The sequence below is a fragment of the Electrophorus electricus genome, chromosome 22, assembly GCF_041902795.1.
Source record: "Electrophorus electricus isolate QZ-2024a chromosome 22, ASM4190279v1, whole genome shotgun sequence".
Taxonomy (NCBI): Eukaryota; Metazoa; Chordata; class Actinopteri; order Gymnotiformes; family Gymnotidae; genus Electrophorus; species Electrophorus electricus.
Genome location: NC_137518.1, coordinates 11,492,501 through 11,515,000, shown reverse-complemented (window position 1 = coordinate 11,515,000; position 22,500 = coordinate 11,492,501). Strand labels below are relative to the sequence as shown.

The 22,500-nt window shown below is 47.3% G+C and overlaps 1 protein-coding gene across 6 annotated transcripts in view; it reads right to left on the bottom strand.

Annotated features, from left to right (window-relative positions):
• The window catches only part of fgd5a (FYVE, RhoGEF and PH domain containing 5a), a 33,224-nt gene extending 11,368 nt beyond the window's left edge, over positions 1-21,856 (bottom strand). For 2 of the 6 annotated variants that reach the window (XM_035520383.2, XM_035520384.2), the window contains exons 1-7: positions 21,519-21,856; positions 17,037-19,872; positions 11,387-11,504; positions 9,922-9,980; positions 9,052-9,082; positions 5,250-5,401; positions 4,707-4,863 (exon numbers count right to left, since the gene is read on the bottom strand). In XM_035520383.2, the coding sequence (XP_035376276.1) occupies positions 4,707-4,863; positions 5,250-5,401; positions 9,052-9,082; positions 9,922-9,980; positions 11,387-11,504; positions 17,037-19,872; positions 21,519-21,528 (3,363 nt within the window). In that variant the 5' untranslated portion in view covers positions 21,529-21,856. The remainder of the gene's footprint in view (positions 1-4,706; positions 4,864-5,249; positions 5,402-9,051; positions 9,083-9,921; positions 9,981-11,386; positions 11,505-17,036; positions 19,873-21,518) is intronic. The other 4 variants (XM_035520380.2, XM_081705381.1, XM_035520379.2 and 1 more) reach the window with 4 other exon arrangements.
• Positions 21,857-22,500: the final 644 nt, after the last annotated feature.

The window sequence follows — 22,500 nt, the reverse complement described above, 5'->3', positions numbered from 1 at the left end:
GCATAAATACACACACATGCACAGAGAAAGCATTTCTTTAACCACTTTCTCAAGCCTTTAACATTGAAGCTCTCTGATCATCACTCTTCCTTCAGCCTCACACGATCAATCAAACCTAATTGCTCCTTCAGCACACACACACACACACAATCCAGGAAAACCTCACCCCCTCCACCCCCCCCCCCATCACCCAGACCCCAAATCACACACCACCAGCAAATGGAACAGAACATTTCAAGGACACTGGCTGACCTCACATCTTGGACGCAGACACACAGACACCCAGAAACACACATAGACACACAGAGACACCCACAGACACACAGAGACACCCACAGACACACAGAGACACCCACAGACACACACAGCCTGAATCCGTCTCACTCTCCTTATGTGTTCAATATTCACAGAGAACCAAACAAAGTTCACAAAGAGTGACAAGACTCTGTTGTCAGGACCCTTCAGGCTGAGGTCAGTGACCCTGTGTACCAGGTCACGTGGGGGCAAAGGTGACCTGCAGGTGCCCTGACAAAACCCATCAGATTATGGTTATTGCCATACGTGTGATTCCCATACACGTGTGTACCCTTACATGTCACAAAAAACGTGTTCACAACCACACACACACACAAACAGAGACAACACAGGCAGAGGCAGGCACACATACACACACCCCACACACAAACACAGACAACGCAGGCAGAGGCAGACACACATACACACACCCCACACACAAACACAGACAACACAGGCAGAGGCAGACACACATACACACACCCCACACACAAACACAGACAATGCAGGCAGAGGCAGACACACATACACACACCCCACACACAAACACAGACAACGCAGGCAGAGGCAGACACACATACACACACCCCACACACAAAACACAGGCAACACAGGCAGAGGCAGACACACATACACACACCCCACACACAAACACAGACAACGCAGGCAGAGGCAGACACACATACACACACCCCACACACAAACACAGACAACGCAGGCAGAGGCAGACACACATACACACACCCCACACACAAACACAGACAACGCAGGCAGAGGCAGACACACATACACACACCCCACACACAAACACAGGCAACGCAGGCAGAGGCAGACACACATACACACACCCCACACACAAACACAGACAACGCAGGCAGAGGCAGACACACATACACACACCCCACACACAAACACAGACAACGCAGGCAGAGGCAGACACACATACACACACCCCACACACAAACACAGACAACGCAGGCAGAGGCAGACACACATACACACACCCCACACACAAGCACAGGCAACGCAGGCAGAGTGATTTGACATGCCAAAGAGAGATGTGTGTGTAGGTGTGTAACATGACCTAACACTCATTTCCCTCTCTCTCTCTCTTTCTCTCTCTCTCTCTCTCTCTCTCTCTCTCTCTCTCTCTCTCTCTCTCTCTCTCACACACACACACACACACACACACACACTCCAGTAACACTTTAAACTATAAAGCCACTATAGTAGCACAGCTACACTAACAGTATGCACTACATGTATACACTCAACTTACATAATAGAGTATCAGCACACAGACAAGCACAAACCACAGACACCACAGAGTAAACGGAACACTAAAAAGAAACTACAAATGCAATCAAGATCTGTGCTGAAGGAGTGAGTGTGTGTGTGTGTGTGTGTGTGTGTGTGTGTGTGTGTGTATGTGTGTGTGTGTGTGTGTGTATGTGTACACTCTTAAGCTGTGCTGGAAGGGAGCCAGGCATTGAAGGGACACTGAATGGTGCCAACAGTGCAGACAGACTACACGCATCAGACTACACACATCAGAATACACGCAGCAGACAGACAACACACATCAGACTACATGCATCAGACAGACAACACACATCAGACTACATGCATCAGACAGAAAACACACATCAGACTACAAGCATCAGACTCCATGCATCAGACAGACAACACATATCAGAATACACACATCAGAATACACGCATCAGACAGACAACACATCAGACTCCACGCATCAGACAGACAACACACATCAGACTACATGCATCAGACAGAAAACACACATCAGACTACAAGCATCAGACTCCATGCATCAGACAGACAACACATATCAGAATACACACATCAGAATACACGCATCAGACAGACAACACATCAGACTCCACGCATCAGCAGTGCAGATAGAGCTGAGGCAGCAAACATTGGGCAGTTGCAGGAGACTGAACACACACACACACGCATGCACGCACATGCACGCACGCACACAAGATATTAGTTCTCACCAGTCCATTACTGCACAGACTATAGAATACCATGTTTTTTCCGTATTCTCTGAGACATCAAAACCATTTCCTGTCGTGTAAACATCTCAAATACAATGTTAGCATTAATGAAACCAAACACATACTGGCGAGGCCTTTATTTCCCTCCATAAACAACATGTTTATTTTTTGTTTTTTTTAGATGTTTCATTAGGTAACTACCATGAGATATTCAGTGATTCACTTAAACTAACAAAGGATCATTTTTAGAAAAGAGGCAGTCTGGACCCATGAGTAGGAGGAAGGGCTGATAGGATCTCCCATCTAAAAGAACTCTAGTTTCCCACTTCACCTTTAATCCAGCAACCTGGACAACAACAGTGCGGAAGAGACTGAACCTACACCACGTGACGACTCAGGACCTGGGAAAGTCCCGCAGACTCAGTGAGGACTCAGGACCTGGGAAAGTCCCGCAGACTCAGTGAGGACTCAGGACCTGGGAAAGTCCCGCAGACTCGGTGAGGACTCAGGACCTGGGAAAGTCCCGCAGACTCGGTGAGGACTCAGGACCTGGGAAAGTCTCGCAGACTCGGTGAGGACTCGGGAACTGGGAAGGTCTCACAGACTCAGTGAGGACTCAGGACCTGGGAAAGTCCCGCAGACTCAGTGAGGACTCAGGAACTGGGAAAGTCTCACAGACTCGGGGAGGACGCAGGACCTGGGAAGGTCTCACAGACTCGGTGAGGACGCAGGACCTGGGAAGGTCTCACAGACTCGGTGAGGACGCAGGACCTGGGAAAGTCCCACAGACTCGGTGAGGACTCAGGACCTGGGAAAGTCCCACAGACTCAGTGAGGACTCAGGACCTGGGAAAGTCCCACAGACTCAGTGAGGACTCAGGACCTGGGAAAGTCCCACAGACTCAGTGAGGACTCAGGACCTGGGAAAGTCCCGCAGACTTAGTGAGGACTCAGGACCTGGGAAAGTCCCGCAGACTTGGTGAGGACCCAGGACCTAGGAAAGTCTCGCAGACTCGGTGAGGACCCAGGACCTGGGAAAGTCCTGCAGATTCTGTGAGGACCCAGGACCTGGGAAAGTCCCGCAGACTTGGTGAGGACCCAGGACCTGGGAAAGTCCCGCAGACTTGGTGAGGACCCAGGACCTGGGAAAGTCTCGCAGACTCGGTGAGGACTCTGGCGTTTGGGCTGGTTACACCATCTGAAGTTGATTCCACACACTAACCAAAGGTGATCTTTCACACACTGATACTCGAGGGCTTGATCAATAAAACTGGGAACTGCAACCACTCGAGTGAGAGGGAGGATGGGCACTGATTGGGGGAGCCAGAGGATCAATAACAGCAGTTAAGGGTCACTGACAGCAGCTTAAGAGAGAATGAACTGCTGCTTGTTTGAGCAGCGATGACCTTGTTTGAGCAGTGATGACCTTTAGGTGCTACTGAGGCACCTTTGTGATGTCCGTGTGGTGAAAGGCAGGTGACTATGAGTGGATGTGTGATTGTCAGTTGTCTGTGAAATCGAGTTATTGTATGTGTGCGTGTGTGTGTGTGTGTAGGACAGTACAGCCAAGATAGAGTGTGTTTGAGTGAAAAACAGGAATTCTATTCTGAACTTGGTACATACCTTACTAATGCTGTCAGACCAGTGGGTTTGGTGTTGATGGTTACTTTAGATTTCATTAGACAATATTAACCAATTTACAACTTACATTGGCCATGAACTGAGCAACACTGACATCATGCCTGTTTTAGGATTAATGTTCTGTTAGATTCATGGACAAACTCTGATTCAGCATCAGGGATCTAATCATCGTCCACCTATGAACTTGCTAATGGATCACTCGTGTTATGAGCAACTCTGACTGCTGCACAAATCTGGGAGGTTCCTGTAGATTAGACAGGTTAAGGTCGCGGGGGTCGTGATAACGTGCGTTATTTGACCATTCATCTCTCTTTCACTGCTCTAGAGTAAATAAGCCCCTCTATAATCAGCCACACACTTTCAAGAACTGCTGAATACAGATGCTCATGAATATTAATGAGAAGGGACAGTTGGCCTCTTGTCATTGGTGATTCTAATCACAATTTAGATGTGTGGGCAATGAATCCTCCAAACATCCAACCTGATGTGCTCAGGGAGCGCACATAAACATAAACATAAACATAAAGAGATACTTTGATACCCTTTCTCAACATCACCATAAACCTTAAAAGTGCAAAAGCACTTTAACACGTTTCCCATGTCCTGAAAACAATCTACAATATTGATTATGGTGATTTAAAACATGAGCGCTAGATAAAACAGACATACAGTAGCTTTGTGAGTGCAAATTCTTCAACCAGCTCATAAAAGCTGCTTTGCTGTGCGTTTCTAAGGGACCTTTCTGCCTTCTCACCTGGAAGCGCTGGACCACGTGGGCGAAGGCCTTGCTCTGATCACAGCTCTCCTCCAGCAGAGCCATGCTGCGGTCGTAGGAGCTGATGTAGGTCACGAAGAGGCTGAACTCCGCCCGGCGGTCCAGGAACACCTCCACCACCCTGGGGTTCTCCTCCCTACATACAGGGCACACGCAACGGCAGGTCCCGCCTCACTACTGGTGGCAGGGTGACAGTACACACACCCCATTTCACCCTGGGATGTGTGTGTCAGAGTTTGGTATCACATATGTGTGTGTCTGTGTGTCAAAGTGTGTATCACATGTGTGCGTGTGTGCGTCAGAGTGTGGCATCACACGTGTGTGTCTGTGTGTATGTGTGTGTGTGTGTGTGTGTGTGTGTGTGTGTCAAAGAGCGTCCAGCTCTGTGAGGGTGTGTGTGCGTGCGTGTGCACGCGTGTGTCCTTACCACTGTTGGAAGCGAGCGTCCAGCTCTGTGAGGGTGTGTGTGTGTGTGTGTGTGTGTGTGTGTGTGTGTGTGTGCGCGTGTATGTGTGTCCTTACCACTGTTGGAAGCGAGCGTCCAGCTCTGTGAGGGTGTGTGTGTGGAACTCGTAGACCTGAGGGAGGGTGCTGAGGATCTGTGCCAATCTGCCCTCGGGCAGCGCGGGCTCGCCGTCCTCCCCCACTGCTGTCTCTACTGCCGCACGCCAGTCCTTCAGAGACACACACACACACACACACACTGAGTCTCACACATACACACAGTCCTTTGTGAGACAGTGCCACATACACACGTGCTCACAGCCTCACGCACAACTTGGACGTCTCCCGACTGGAGGCTCCACAAACAAACCAGACATCAGAAACTACAGAGGAAGAGTGTTACCAGCGCTTTGCCTCTGCCGTCAGGCTCGACTCTCTGACGTCAGGTTTGAGGAGGAGAGCAGAGGAACAGACAGCTCTTGTTACACTTTCACTGTGCAAAGCTAAGGCCATTTTGAACGCATTAAGTAATCTTTAGCCAGGTGGAAAAAAGAGCTTCACTAGATTATAACCAGCAACGTCATTTCTCACTGGCTAACAGCAGTCATTCATAATGCAATCATAATCATAATCAAGGTGTGGTCTAGTCTCTGCTGACACTGACTTCCAAGAGCAGACGTATTCGTGATTCCTAACCACCGCCGCCGCCGCGAGTCCAACTGGGCAGATTTCCACGCTAAACGTGAGGGAGGGAATAGGCGTGGGTTAAAGGTTTGATGGAGGAGGAAAGAACGGGGTGCTGTTGGAAAGCTCAGTCTCTGAAGAAGATGAAGAAGTGTTATTTCACATCCCTTTTGGGGACAGGGCCTGGAAATTCCTGGTAATTAAAAAAAATTATTTGTGTTATTCCATATCAGACAATGGAACAATGGGACATGTGTTTTCTGTAACCTCAGACAGTGGACACTCGTCCTTATGGAGCATAAGAGAGACAGAGAGAGAGAGAGAGAGAGAGAGAGAGACAGAGAGAGAGAGAGAGACAGAGAGAGAGAGAGACAGACAGAGAGAGAGAAAAGGAAAAACAAAGAAAGAAGGAAAAACAGAAAGAGAGAAGGAGAAATGAAAGAGCACAACTAGGAATATTTGAGCAGTGGTTGGATTTCTCCAGAGTCCTTCAAAATTAGCCACAACTCACGCAGAAGCACACAGGACACACCCTTCCCTTAGCGAGATCTACAGGACACACCCTTCCCTTAGCGAGATCTACAGGACACACCCTTCCCTTAGCGAGATCTACAGGACACATCCTTCCCTTAGCAAGATCTACAGGACACACCCTTCCCTTAGCGAGATCTACAGGACACACCCTTCCCTTAGCGAGATCTACAGGACACACCCTTCCCTTAGCGAGATCTACAGGACACATCCTTCCCTTAGCGAGATCTACAGGACACACCCTTCCCTTAGCGAGATCTACAGGACACACCCTTCCCTTAGCGAGATCTACAGGACACACCCTTCCCTTAGCGAGATCTACAGGACACACCCTTCCCTTAGCGAGATCTACAGGACACACCCTTCCCTTAGAGAGATCTACAGGACACACCCTTCCCTTAGAGAGATCTACAGGACACACCCTTCCCTTAGAGAGATCTCTACTATTGCACAGATACATATGCAACAGGTTCAAGGAAACATTCTCAAAGTCAGCGGTGACAGCGAAGAAACTCTGATTTAATACTGCCATTGAAAAGTGATAATCAAGGTGACCCTCCTCCCTCTCTCTCTCTCTCTCTCTCTCTCTCTCTCTCTCTCTCTCTCTCATCCTCATTACTATTCAATGCAATACACACATAGTGATTAATGACATCTATATCTTATCACATTAGCACTAATTGTATTATGTTTCATAAATATTAATATTGTATCAATATTAAGCCAAGCATTTTCAGTATCCAATCCTGCCCTTGATATCCCCACACTGGACCACTCTTCAGTAATTTCACATTTTTCTCCTTCTCTTATGCATTTATGCTGTCTAATGTAAATTAGAATTAGATATGTAAATGAGGCCAATATAATTACACTACTGGACCAGTACAACATAGAATAATATGCATATGAGTTAGCGAGGTATGTATTCCATTAGCATTCTTTAGTAGCAAAATGATCAACAATTGGCACCTATTTTATTCAAATGAGTCAATTATACTGCTGAATATAAAGTCATTTAGCTCAGGGGACACTACACAAAGCTCTCTGGGCCCTTATGAATTATGCGATATTCCTTTATTCCTTTGACTCTGTCCCTTCTGTACTGGTGGTCTGCAGGTTGAATGAATCACATATAAAAACACATAAAAAAGCCGACTGAAGGTCAGGGATGCGAGCAAACACACACACACACACACGCACGCACACACACACGCACACACCCGCACGCACACACCCGCACGCACACACCCGCACGCACACACACACACAACTCCAGGGACTAGGACTAGAGAGATATTTGGCCTGTCAAAAGATGCTAGCTAATGAAAATAAATGAATGCTACTATTAGATCTAGTGACTCCCAGAGCAACAGAACAAAATCCAGCCGACCCAGAAACAGACCTGCTCACACAAACCTGAATCTTCCTTATTCAGCTCCACAGAGACCCCCCCTCTCTCAACGCATGTGTCTGCTTCAGTGACACTGGCCTGTGTATGTGTATGTGTGCGCTTGATATGAGACAAACAGGAGGCCCTTATGTGTTAAATGTATATGTTCTGTAGTTAAATCCAACCCCTACTGAATTTTACCACACAGGATGTGATATTATTAGTACTTGTTTAAATCTAGACTAACAATGCATATGAGCTCTCTGAAAACACAGTGTAACAATATTATTCGGCGAACAAACGCTAATTATTCGGCCCTTATAAATCAGCAGATAATAAAGGGGTTTGATTTTTAATGCCTAGCAGTGAAGGTGCACTGTTCATAGGATGTGAGCAACAAGGATCCTTTTACCAGTTCAGTGGCAGGAGAGTTTACATGAGGAGACTGAGTGTTCAAATGCTATTAGCTGACTTTATGCAACACTGGATTGTACAGTTACATGTTCACATGGCATGAGCACAACTACACAACTACAGCACAGCACAACTACAGCACAGCACAAATATAACAGCACAACTACAGCACAGCAGGACTACAGCACAACTAAAGCACAGCAGAAATAACAGCACATCTACAGCACTGCACAACTACAGCACAGCAGAAATAAAACAGCACAACTATAGCACAGCTCAACTACAGCAGAGCAAAACTACAGCAGAGCAGAAATATAACAGCACAACTACAGCACACCTGTAGCACAGCAGAAATATAACAGCACAACTACAGCACAGCTCAACTACAGCACAGCAGAACTACAGCAGAGCAGAACTACAGCAGAGCAGAACTACAGCAGAGCAGAAATATAACAGCACAACTACAGCACACCTGTAGCACAGCAGAAATATAACAGCACAACTACAGCACAGCACAACTACAGCACAGCAGAAATATAACAGCACTACAGCACACCTATAGCACAGCACAACTACAGTACAGCACAACTACAGCACAGCAGAAATATAACAGCACAACTACAGCACAGCAGGACTACAGCACAACTAAAGCACAGCAGAAATATAACAGCACATCTACAGCACTGCACAACTACAGCACAGCAGAAATATAACAGCACAACTACAGCACAGCTCAACTACAGTGCAACAGAACTACAGCAGAGCACAACTACAGCACAGCAGAAATATAACACAGCAGATCTATGGCACTGTGGAACTAAAAAACGGCAGAACTATAGTGTATAAAGAATGAACAATTACCTCATGAAGTAATGTCAGTGTCTTCAGGTGCCTGTGACATCAAATCAGAGAAAGAAAATATACATTTGTAAAAAATCACAAAATTTCATGATCAGCATATATTTTATTTGGGTTTCCAGAGAGTAAAGTTAAAAACATATTGGTAGAATGAAATCTATGATAGTTAAACTGAATACAACACAACAACTACAGTTTTTTTCAACTGTAAAATAAATTAACTTAAATGAGCACTAATGTTAATATTAGTCTCTGAAAACACTGAACACACAGAATTGAGATGAATATCCATTGGAAGAGGGACAAAATGCATATCTGAACCACAGTATGCCACCAAGATGAATTGTTATCTATTTAATAAGGTATTGATGTGTTACAGAAACTCAATATGTTCACAGACACAACGCAGTAATAAGCTGTGTGTTTATATCAGAGAGGAGCTGGGCTGTGAATTAGTGGACATGGTAAGGACGAGGACGCAGACCTGGATGAGGAGAACATTAGAGTGTGAATACATATGTGAATTATTTTACTTTAGAGTGTGAACACATATGTGAATTATGTTATTTCACAGTATATCTACACAACACCCCATTATCTCATTCTCTCTGTAAGGTGAACAATGAATCACACACACACACACACACACACACACACACACGCACACACACACACACACACACACACACACACACGCAAATTGTCAAATATCTTCACCCCTAAACGTAACCTTAATCCCAGCAGGATTTCCTCCCAGAATCCTCCCACAGCGATAAAGTGTGTTTTTATCTCGGCCTGTAAACTGAGATTCACGCACTCTCCCGAACGTATGACCACTGACATCACAAGGAAGTAGTCAAAATAAAGGCTTACTCTCGCTCAGAATCCAGCAGCTCCTTAGCTATGTAGTATGCTCTGGATCTGCCATCAACCTACATCGAAGAGGGGTGGGGGGAGAGAGAGAGAGAGAGAGAGAGAGAGAGAGAGATAGAGAGCGGGATAGATAGAGAGGGGGGAGAGAGAGAGAGATAGAGAGAGAGAGAGAGAGAGAGGGAGAGAGAGGGAGAGGGAGAGAGAGAGCGAAAGAGATGGGAGAGGGAGAGAGAAAGAGAGAGAGAGAGGGGGAGAGGGAGAGAGAAATGGAGAGATAGACAGAGAGATATAGATAGGAGGAAAGAGATATAGATAGGGAGAGAGAGAGAGGGAGAGAGAGAGAGGGAGAGAGGGAGAATAAAGGTTGAGAGAGTAGGGGATGGAGACGGAAGAAGTCAGATATAGAGTCTGAGAGCAGGAGAAAACACACTGATCTGATTTTTTTCCCTGTCAGAAGAAGACTGATCATTTCATTAAAACACAACATAAACGTGAAAGCTTTCTCAAACACACGGCTCGGGCTCCGCTCTGATGCATTATGGATGAGGAGGTCGCGATCACGGTGAACACAAAGACCCCTCTAATGTGGATGCTGATGGCAGCCAATGGCACGTGCCACTGCTGAATGGATTTATTTCTACTTAGGAGGTCAGTTTGTTTTAGTGAGCTGGAGAGCAGGGAATAATGCAGCTGCTTAAATTCAAACACTTCCCGGGACTCCAGTCTTCACGCATGACTTACACGCTGTGTTGGCGTGAGTACACATCTGGACTTGCAGTTATAATTAATAACTGGCTTATAAACACTTATAAACACTAACATTGTGTAATACAGCAGGCGTAAGTCCAGGCCCACGTTTCAGAAGTCAACCACGTCTGCTAACTGTCCCTTGGGGTTTGAAGCTCGTCATCCGTCAATAGGAGAGTTTGGGTCAGCCTCAAATATTCTTGGCCTCCTGATTTTCTTTTTAAAGACAAAGAAAACCAGGAAGCAGGCGTGACAGGGCCAGGCAGAGCGAGCGGGTGGGGCGGCCGTCTCCCACCCTGGGAACTGGACGCCAGGAGAAATAGGAATGAGAACTGGGCAGAAAAAAGTGCAGACACAGGGAATTCCACTTCCACAGGGAGCGTGTGGACCCAGAACTCAGCTCCAGATCTGAGGGTGCAGGGTGGGACCCCCGCACCCTAAACATTCCTCTTAACACCAGGGGTCCCAGTATATTACATGCTGGTATTGAACGCTACCAACATGCTGGTATTAGAACGCTACCAACTACTGGGTATGTGGAAGAACACTACACACACACACACACACACACTCTACCCACCACACACACACAACACAAACTACTCATCACAAACAAACTACACACACACACAGACAACACACACAACACACACAAAACGGTATGCCATAACAGTCCAGCATTACAAAAATGTCATTTTTGTGTGTGGGTGTGACTGACCTGTCTATCATAGCCATGATCACTGCAGCCTTCCTCTTCCTCAGATGTGCGTCCATGGTCATCCTCAGCAGAAAGAGATGTAGGGGCAGCACACACAGGGAAAGGCTCTGTGTACGCACTGAGAGAGAGAGACAGAGAGAGAGAGAGAAAGTTACATTTACAGCATTTATCTGATGATTTTATCCAAAGTGACTTACAATTCTGATTGAGCACAACTTGAGTAATTGAGAGCAAACCAAGTTAAAATAATAATGCATGTGACCAGTATTTCTGAGTCCAGCATGGAAGTGTTTTATGCGTCTCTGTGTCGTCCCACCTCACCCTCTGGACCAAGATACACCCCACACACACCCCACACACCTCATATACGCACCACACACACCTCACATACGCACCACACACACCTCACATACGCAGCACACACACCTCACATACGCACCCACATACACCATACACACACACACCACATACACACCCCAGATACACACCACACACACATCACATACACACCCCTCACACCTCACACACACACCCCACATACACACCACTCACACCCCACATGCACACCACTCACAGCCCACACACCCTACACACACACACCACTCACACCTCACACACACACCCCACACACACACCCCAGATACACACCACACACACCTCACATACACACCACTCACACCTCACACACACACCCCACATACACACCACTCACAATCCACATGCACACCACTCACAGCCCACACACCCTACACACACACCCCACATACACACCACACACACACACCCCACACACAAACACACCACTCACACCCCACACACAAACACACCACTCACACCTCACATACACACCACTCACATGCACCACATAGACACCACTCACACCCCATATACACACCCCACATACACACCATTCACACCCCTCACAACCCCCCACACCACAATACATACACCACATATACACACCACTCACACCCCACACACATGCACCAATCACAACCCACACGCACGCCACTCACTCACACCCCACACACAAACCCCTCACATCATACACCCCCCCCCACACACCCTACACCCCTCAAAAACACACCACATACACACACCACTCACACACCACATATGCACCACATACACACCACTCACTCACACACCACCTACTCATACCCCACTCACACATCCGTGAGTCCCATCGAGCAGTGGGACGTCGCTCTCCTGTAACGACCCTGGACACCTTCCCTGACCCTCCACAATAAAAACAAACCCTGCAAAAGTAAGAAACAAGAGCAAGTTTTGGTCTTAGACCTGAGGAGGGGACCAGACCCTCAGGAGGGGACCAGACCCTCAGGAGGAGGACAGACCCGGGGAGGGGAACAGACCTGAGGAGGGGACCTGACCCTTCTCTGTCTCTGCTTACAGTAGTAACATGCATGTCTGGGGCCAGACCACAAGGTCCAGGCCCTGATCATGAGGTCCAGTCCCCGATCATGAGGTCCAGTCCTGTGGATGCTTGGGGTGAGAAATATGCAGAGAAGAATCACCACATCCCCACACACACCCACTGGTGCAATCACACACACACACACACACACACACACACACACACACACACACACACACACACACACACACACACACACACACTGGTGTCATGGCAACCTGTGCTGAATGTACCAGAAGCCTCAGGAGCATTGCAATATGCTATGAAATGCTTAATAATGGGTTTATGTATTTAGGTTGTTTGGAACACAAACCTAGTCTCAAACCCAGAGAAAGGAAACCTTACAAAATCACTCTTGGGGAAAAACATGAAACACACACACACACACACACACACACACACACACACACACAGGAAGCATATGAGAACACTCAAACACATACAGGAACAGACTGCACACACGCCCTCATACTGAGTCAGTGAGATATGCGCAATGCGTCCACGCATGGATTCACCATGCATGAGGAAATTAGGGTTAGGGTTATAGGGAAGGGGTTAGGGTTATAGGGAAGGGGTTAGGGTTATAGGGAAGGGGTTTGGGTTATAGGGAAGGGGTTAGGGTTATAGGGAAGGGGTTAGGGTTATAGGGAAGGGGTTTGGGTTATAGGGAAGGGGTTAGGGTTATAGGGAAGGGGTTAGGGTTATAGGGAAGGGGTTTGGGTTATAGGGAAGGGGTTAGGGTTATAGGGAAGGGGTTAGGGTTATAGGGAAGGGGTTTGGGTTATAGGGAAGGGGTTAGGGTTATAGGGAAGGGGTTAGGGTTATAGGGAAGGGGTTTGGGTTATAGGGAAGGGGTTAGGGTTATAGGGAAGGGGTTAGGGTTATAGGGAAGGGGTTAGGGTTATAGGTTTAGAGGGTCAAAGTGTTAATGATTTTACCACTCCGCTAAAGGGTGTTAGAGCAGTAAATATGAGTTATGTGTGTGTCTCATCTCCTGTCTCCTGTGTTCTCTCACACACACACACACACACACACACACGCACGCGCACGCACGCACACGCTGAGGAAATATACTTTCATTTCCAGATAGATGAGGGATGAAAAGTTCATTTATACGGCTCATAAACAAAATTACAGTAAGAAAAATATTATCGCTTATCACTGCCAAGATTCTAACAGAAACATGAGTGATCTCTGTTCTCTGTCTCTCTCTCTCCCTCTCAGCAACATTCTTCATCCCCTGTCCTCTCACCACGTTCTCTAACGAGAGGCTTCCTTCCCGACCACCGCGTGCTTTAAAACCCACAGGAGCCCAACGCACAGCACCGCATGAGGGCCCGAGCTCAGTGGTTCCCTACAGACTAACAGCCCTATATGTTCTAGTGTCTGCAGTTCTTTCATATGTAATTCTGTTGATTTAAAGCCTGCAGAGAGAGGACAGTGTTCCTCCTCCGTGACCCTCATGACGGTGCTACTACGGAAGACAACCATCTCTGGAATTGCTTTATTATCAGAATGCATTTAACATAACACAGGGAATCTGAATACACATGAAGGCAGAGGCCCCAACGTAGTTTAAGTCCTGTATCCTGCAGTGTGTCCTGTAAGCCCATCCCGTCAATAGCTCATCATAAAATGCCAAACTACAGTTCTATCTGTGACAGTAACATTTTCCTTTGCTATTCCACTGCCACGGTGTGTGGCTCTGCTGTAAGGCTTGGAGCGCTGGGAACCATGACAACACCAGCATGTCTGCACTGGGCAGGACTTCCCGGGCGTACCACACCTCACCTTGTTGGCCCGCCGCGAGGTGGTCTGTGCAGGCGGAGTTGCCCCCACCACATCCTGCTCAGCCCGTCTCCTTGGGTCTGGCCCGTATTTCCTGTAAACACAGGTTTCCTCCCCTGGGAAAGCCTGTCTATGACCTCAGCACTGGGGTGGTAAACCCGACTGGACCGGACCACACTGGACTGGACCACTCTGGACCAGAGACACTGGAGCGGAATACATCGGACCGGACCACACTGGACCAGACACTGCACTGGATCACACTGGACCAGACACACTGGATAGGATCACATTGAACCGGACTACACTGGACGTACCACACTAGACTGGACTTCACCTGGACTCCCCCACTCTCTCTCTGTGTGTCTGTGTGTGTGTGTGTGTGTGTGTGTGTGTGTGTGAGCCAACTGGGTTTCATTACTGGAAGCCTCTCATCTGTTTCCTAAAGAGAAATAGATGATTCAGCAACACCAACAGAAGACATCGAACCATCGAAGCATGCACAAACACACACACACACGCACGCACACACACACACACACACACACACACACACACACACACACACAGACACACAGATCAGCAACATTCTCTTTATGTACTTTAACATGGTTGATGTTCTCATTACTCTTATCTCCAGGGATAATGGACCAGCAGACGTCCACATGGTCTCTGCACACTCCTCTGGTGTACTGTCCCTGTATATATACACTCTTCTGACACTCATAACACACCCCCCTCACACACACAAACACACCCACCCCTGCCCTATACCCACACCCACACGCCCACTGTCAGCAAGAACATGCCCAGTAGATGCAGCATCCAGATCTTGCTGATACGAGAAGCGTGGACGTTCTGAATGTGGCCAGCGCAGCTGGTGAATGTGGACAATGAGAGGAATCAATAATGTCACCAGGAGAGAGAGCAGAGGGACAGAGAGAGAGAGCATGGGGACATGTGGCACATGAACAGAGAGAGGGGTTCCCTCCAGACACTGACACACATTCACACCATTCACACTGCACAAAAGAGGCCGGCAACAGTTTACCATCAATAGCCCAAGAAAGAATCGCAATCCAGAGGGTGACTTTATCTTCCGGAGCAAAGAACACAGCGCCTGTCTGACTGTGAATGGGTGTTTATAGCACAGAATCAGAGGAGACAAACCCAAGGTTTCTCAGTAAACTAAATGCTCCTTTTTAAACCCAGAGGCTCGGGGAAATTAAACCGACTACATAAATGACTTGTGCAATTTTTTCTGATGTTCCTCAAAAAAACCCCCCCAAAAACCAAAATCCAGTCAATAAAATGGTACCCAGGATCCATGCTGACGGTCAGTGTGGGTGCCATGATTGCAGCAGAGTGGTGAGAGGTGGACCTTGCAGAACGCCCTTCTCACATACCCACAGAACCAGTACCGACAGAGACGTGAACGTCCCCACGGAACCAGTACTGACGGAGACGTGCACGTCCCCACGGAACCAGTACAGCCGGAGACGTGCACGTCCCCACGGAACCAGTACAGCCGGAGACGTGCACATCCCCACACCTGACACCTCTCAACAGGTTTCTATATATTATATAGGTCATATATATATATATATATATATATATATATATATATATATATATATATATATATATATATTTATATATTTGCTGCGCTGTACCTCTTCTGTGCATCTCATAATGCAAACATTCCAGTTTGATTATGCACATTTTTATGTAAATTAATTAAGAACGGATTTGTTTCTTTACATCCTTACAAACAAAACTGTACATTAATGAACAGATGTTGCCAATGAAATATGTTTGGAGTGGGAGTGTGTTTTACAGTAACGCACACAAAGCTAATATTCACTGTGATTCCATATTTGCACAAAGGGAACAGACAGGGAATTCTGCTGAGTATAAAAGTACGCGACGATGTGCTTGTACTTAAAAATAGTAAAAGGTCTAAATCTGTGTGTAAAACCTTCACGTGCTGTTTCTTCAGGAGTAAGAGCTGGCTATCAGACTGGCCAAGCACTGCTCCCACTTCCTGTTGTTTTGGCGAACACTTCCTGCACATTTCTGTGATGCTACTGCCATTGTATCTAAGGAAGAGCTGTCAACATGTCCAACACCAGTACTCTTTCATAATCTGTGGGATGCCAACCTGCCCTGAGACTGGTGCATGACTAAAACATATCCTACTTCTAACAAACGCTCAGTACAAATGTTAATGCTTGAGAATAAAGTGAATCTTCTTTAATGAAATACTTTAAATGTCTGCAGGCTAATACAGTGAAAACACCTCACACCACAATTAGGAACGTATCATTCATGTTGCCATGCACAAGCAATATGTTTCAATTATTGTCAGTATTTTAACATATTAATGTGCTAAACGTGTCAATAAAAAACAGGAGTTTAAATATGTACCTCTCAGTCTCCTGCTCCTGGGTGCTGGTCTTGTTCTCTATAGCTGCCAAGCTGTTCATGTCCACATAACCATCGTTCTCATTTGCTGGTGCACTGGTGCGGTTCTGGTCGTCGAAGAACCCGGTGATAGTGACTGCTCGCGTAGGTCTCCTGGGTGGAATCGGAATATTCTCATAGTCTGAGCTCATGGCCGGAATGTTCTCGTAGTCGGATGTGTCTGCACTCGGGAAGGAGATGGACCGAGGTTTGGTTAACGGGAGAGGCATGAACCGAGCTCGAGAGTGGTCCTCTAGAGACTCCACTCTGGACACGCCGCTGCTACCGTACGTCTTGAGGGCACCCTTCCTGTTCTGCCTGTCTTTGTAGACCACAAAGGCAGCAGGACAGTCCACGCTGCGCTGAGGTGGGACAGCACAGGACTGAAGCTGAGAGGAGCTGTCAATGCTCTTCCTCTCCAGCTCGATCACTCGAAGTGGACCGTGGTGGCTGGATTCCGACGAAGACCTGGAGGACCGCACGCTGCCGTCTCCGTACGCTTTGGTTTCGTTCTTCCTTCTGAACTTCAGCGCCAGGAAACGCTTAAAGGACGTCTTATTCTTCTTGGGCTTGTCACTGGACTCATGTTGAATCAGGAGGGATGGGGAACTTTTAGTGATGGGTCTCTTGGTGATGTAGGCCAGCTCAAAGGGGGGCGGGATGTCCACCAGAGACGTGGGGGTGGACACGCCGCTGGACGACTGGTGGCTCCTCTGAGAGAAGCTTCCAGAAGAGGTAATTACGCACGGGAGCGAGAGAGTCTCATCTCCCCTCTTCACTTTGTCCTCCTCTCTGGGGGAGTTATCCAGATGGAGAGACAGAGGTGTGTCTCGGCCCTCCACAGAGTACGATCGGGGATATAGAAGAAAACGCCTCGGCTTCAGCGAAGAAATCGTTTGGTTGATTTCTGAGGTATCCGGAGGCATTGACGGGTCTCTGTTTTGGTCCAAAGACACGGTGTAGTAGTCATGAGTCTGCGACTCACTCCCTGTCTCCTCGGGAACCGTCTCAGGGACATATCCTGGAACTTTCCCAGAGAGTGAGCGAGAGCGTGTCACAATGGTCTTCCTGTCTAAAGAGATAAAGTTTTCCCCTTCGGAGTCAAAGCCTGCCTCTTCATAGATGTGCTCCTCACTGTCCGAGTCAGAGTCCTCGAAGAAAGGCACTATGTGGCAGTCCAGGTTTTCTATGTCCTCCTCAAACGCCTCGGTGGTGTGTGCAAACACCACGCGGTTTGTTAGCTCGGGAGTCCTGCCCAGGTCGAGGTCGGCTGGCACGGTGATTTTGCAGAGTCTTAGGCGTGGTTGGCAACTGTTCCTCTGGCTCACAGGGTTGTGTCTGTGCCTGGCATTCTTCTGTTTTGTTGTATGCTCCGTATCCTCAGGTTCATCCTCATCACCAATCTCTACATAGTCCTCAGATGACACGCACTCCAGCGGCGGGTCATCCCCGTCCTGAGCGTCGATGATGTCAGCATACTCATCCACCACATCGCAGTTCACCGCATCCTTAGTCTGGGGTTCTGAGGACTCGGAGCATGACATGACACCATCTGCGACCCCGTCCTGCCCCTCCTCTAGTTCAGCCACGTCATCTGACAAGACGTAAAACGGCGCGTGGCTGGACGTGCCCTCCATCTCTGTCTCAGTTCCCTGCACTTTCTTGCTAGTACATTCCTCATCTGTGCTTTTTGCCTCTGGATCTGAGGTGCTCGTGAGGTCTTCAGGCAATGCCTCTATGACCGAATATGTCTCGAACACATCCTCCGTCTCATCTGGGAACCTGAATCGTCCGGATGGGTCTTTGGTGGCACGCTCCGGCTGCCAGGCGTGAGCATCGTCGAGCGGTCCGATTACGTCGTAAGGGTACTCCTCACACAGCGAGGGCTGTCTGCTGCTCAGGGCTCCAGCGCCCGTCACGTCGTCGGGGGCCTCCGTGACTCCGCCCTCTGTATTTGGATCGGTGTCCTCTTTGCATGCCTCGTTGACGAGCTTTGTGTCATGCTCACACAGGAACGATTCTCTTTCATTGAAATAAGGCTCTTCCATATCTTCATCAGGGTCTGATCCCAGATCAGTATCATGGTCTATCTCAGCATATGTGCTGCCCTGGTTTGACGTGGATTCCTCTATGTCTTCATAAGGGCTTGTTGTGTCAGCACTGACCTGCGATTCACCTCCGGTCTGATCCTGAGCGGTAGTCTTGCTCTCAGGACGTACACCAGTGCTGTCTGCCACATCGTCCAGATCACTCAAGCCCTGAGGTAGGCTCTCGTCACTGATGGTTTTGATGTGGTCTACTGCAGATGAAACATTAGTTATGGCGACGTCTTTGCTGACATTCCAGGAGTCTACCTGATCTGCTCCAGTCCTGTTTTCTCTCCCTTCCGCCATCAATTCTTTCATTTTTATCTTATCTCTCTCTCCTGCCCCCACCTGTATCCCTTCATCCATGGTCTTATCACACATACCATCAGGACTAGGAGAGGTCTTCTCTACTGGATCCTCTGTAATGTTCCCTGATTCCTCTGACAACTCTGCCACACAACTCTGCAATGCTGTGTACAGGTCGTCTCGTGGTCCTGCGGATTCACTGTCTGGCTCCAGCGCCAGTCTGTCTCCATTCCTAACAGTACTTTGGTAGGTCTCGTCCTCTTGCTTGGGGGACAGTCTTGGTTTAGGAGCAACAGGAGGTCTGGGACCTCGGGACGACGGGCAGGCTTTTGGCATGATTGTGGAGCGTATGGTAATGGTTAGACGGCTTTGTGTCTTTGGACGAGCCACTTCTGGTCGTTTCTGATCTGTAAAACAGAATCGAATTAAACAGTTGACCTCGTTGTAATAGTGAGAATGGATTTAGCATTAATGAGATGAATGTGATTAACACAAAATGAGTAAACAGAATCTTTAAACCCAACATGATGAGAATAGTGGCCTCTTACAGTACTGGACTGATTCAACAACCACACAAAAAAGGATAATTGGATTGAAGAAATGAGAGCGCTGAATGTCAGTGTACCACACGAAGGGGCTACGTCAGTTACATCAGCTACGTCAGCTACGTAAGCTACGTCAGCACATTTGTTCAAGCCCAAAAATAACAAACAAAACAAAAATGTGCCCCCCTGATGAAAACAACATAAGAACCTTAAATCGGGTTGGTGTGAATTTGAGGCCTTTTTGGTACAACACACCCTTTCTCTTAAGAAAACCCCTACACCCTACTCCCTACACCCTACACCCTACACCCTACCCCCCACACCCTACACCCTTTGTCTCTTCCTGTTATTTAGTACCTGTCTTGACGCACATCCTACTAAACTCCCTGTGCACTTCCTGTCTCCCTGTACACTTCCTGTCTGTCTCCCTGTACACTTGCTGTCTCCCTGCTAAAAGGTTGTTTTCCAACACCACTAATTAACTAGTCCAACAGATTCTCCTGTAAGGTTCGCAGAAGGACGTGTACAGGGGGAGGGCGTTAACAGGCTGCCCTGCCTCTGGTGTACCCTCTGCTGGATGTCCTTCCGTTTTCAGGAGCAGTTCTGCACCACAGAAATGCACTTTCTTCCTGTCATTCTTCTATCATTTACACTCCAGATATTTCAGTCTTTCTTTTTCCTGAAAAGGATCTTTTCAGAAACAACAAAAACAACAAAAAACAACCTGGCTGTCTAAGACTGTTTGGCAGGGGAAAAAACAGGATATGAAGAAACAAAGAATTCCGTTAAAGCAGAACGGGACTGACATTAGAGAGGGCCTTCGGACTTCCAACAGGACGTGAGCTCAGCTGTGTAAAACATCACTGTTCAGATAATAGTGTAGTAGAACAACAACTGTGTGTGTGGTGATGCGGAAGGAGAGAGATTCATTTCGGGAATCTCTCTGTGAAACTGGCTAGAACAACAAGACTGGTCAAAGGCTGATCAAAAACACGCCTTCTCCTGTCCTGCATAAAGTCATATATATTCTAGTATGGTTCTTTTATATTGTCTCTTTTAAATTAAATGGATTCTTGTAGTGTCTGCAAAGGCGTTATGAATATAAAGTTAATGCAGCAAGTTTTTAAAAAAAGGAGTGACTATTGTTATAAAAGAAACCCCTCAACGTTTCTTCACACACTGTTGGAGTTCACAGCTGTAACGGGGATCTGCCCCATCTGTGTAGAAGTCCCATCGATTGCATTTAGGGTCATTTTCTACTCGAAGGGATCAACCGTCAAATCTTCAGAGCGCCAAATACACCGTCACTTAACTTTCACTAATATTTCCATTAAGAAAATGTCGCTTGTGCGGAAAGGAAGCACACTGTTGAAACCGGTACCTATTCCGCTATTTAGGACGGCTGAAGTGGGGACGGTTAATGAAAAGGCTTTCCTGTTCCTCGACAGCTGGGACATCTGCTCAGCCTTAATTAGCAGTAGGTTACTCGTTAGAAATGAGTTCATCACCTGTGTTCATTTTCGGATGTCATCCGCTGTAGCATCTGAGAAAATTCCACATCGTTCCTTCAGTAATTTCGCCTCCTCGTGTGTCCTGCGTTTCGGGACGTTATTCCACATCCACTGTCATAAACCTCGAGGAGCAAACAAACAAACAAAACACGACATTACTTGTTTGCTTGTCTTCAGAATTCACAAGTGAAGCGGTTCCTCTAAAATCAAGTCTAGCGCTTTCTCGCGCCGGGTCCTCTCCTCCCTACTGGAAAGACCACACTGACGCGCGAGAGGGGCGCGCGTGCTTGACTTTCTGCGCGTGGATGCGGGAGGTGTTTTCCGCGAGCTTCCTGGGAAGGTAGAGCAGTTCTCTGCGCAAGCAAACAGGGATCTGGCTAATGACTCTAAGACAACAAACAGTGATAAACACGTATGAAAACGGACAGGGGTGGCTTTTACACGGCAGTAGTGTAAGCTTTTATTCCACAGCGACCGTCTAATCTTGTAGTTAAGACGCACTTGGATATGACACATCTGTTTACGTTCTTCTGAGTTCATGGACTATGAAAGATCAAGTGAGAATTCTATGATAAGGATTTTAACGATATGCTGGGTAACATTTTGCCATCAAAAAGTCTAATCATAATTTCATGTAGGAAAAAAAACACATCTTTCTTCTTTCGGTTGTAAATACGGCCTTACAATTGAGCAAACTGAGTTTATAGACAATGATGTATATATTTTATATGCAGTGTAGAAACTGATATAATATCTCTGATTTCTAAGGAATTTTTATGGATTTTGAATGAATCACCTAGAAAGTGTCTGAGGCACCAGTTGTTATAAGGCCACCTTCCCAACTGGTCATCTGTTGCCTGATTGGAGGAAAGCAGCTCTTTAAAACCTCTCCTCATAACAGGAAACTGCTCTCCCAGTTTCCTGCGCAACAGGCAGCACTTCCTTAGCAACCCTTGAACAAAGGTGTTGATGTTAACCC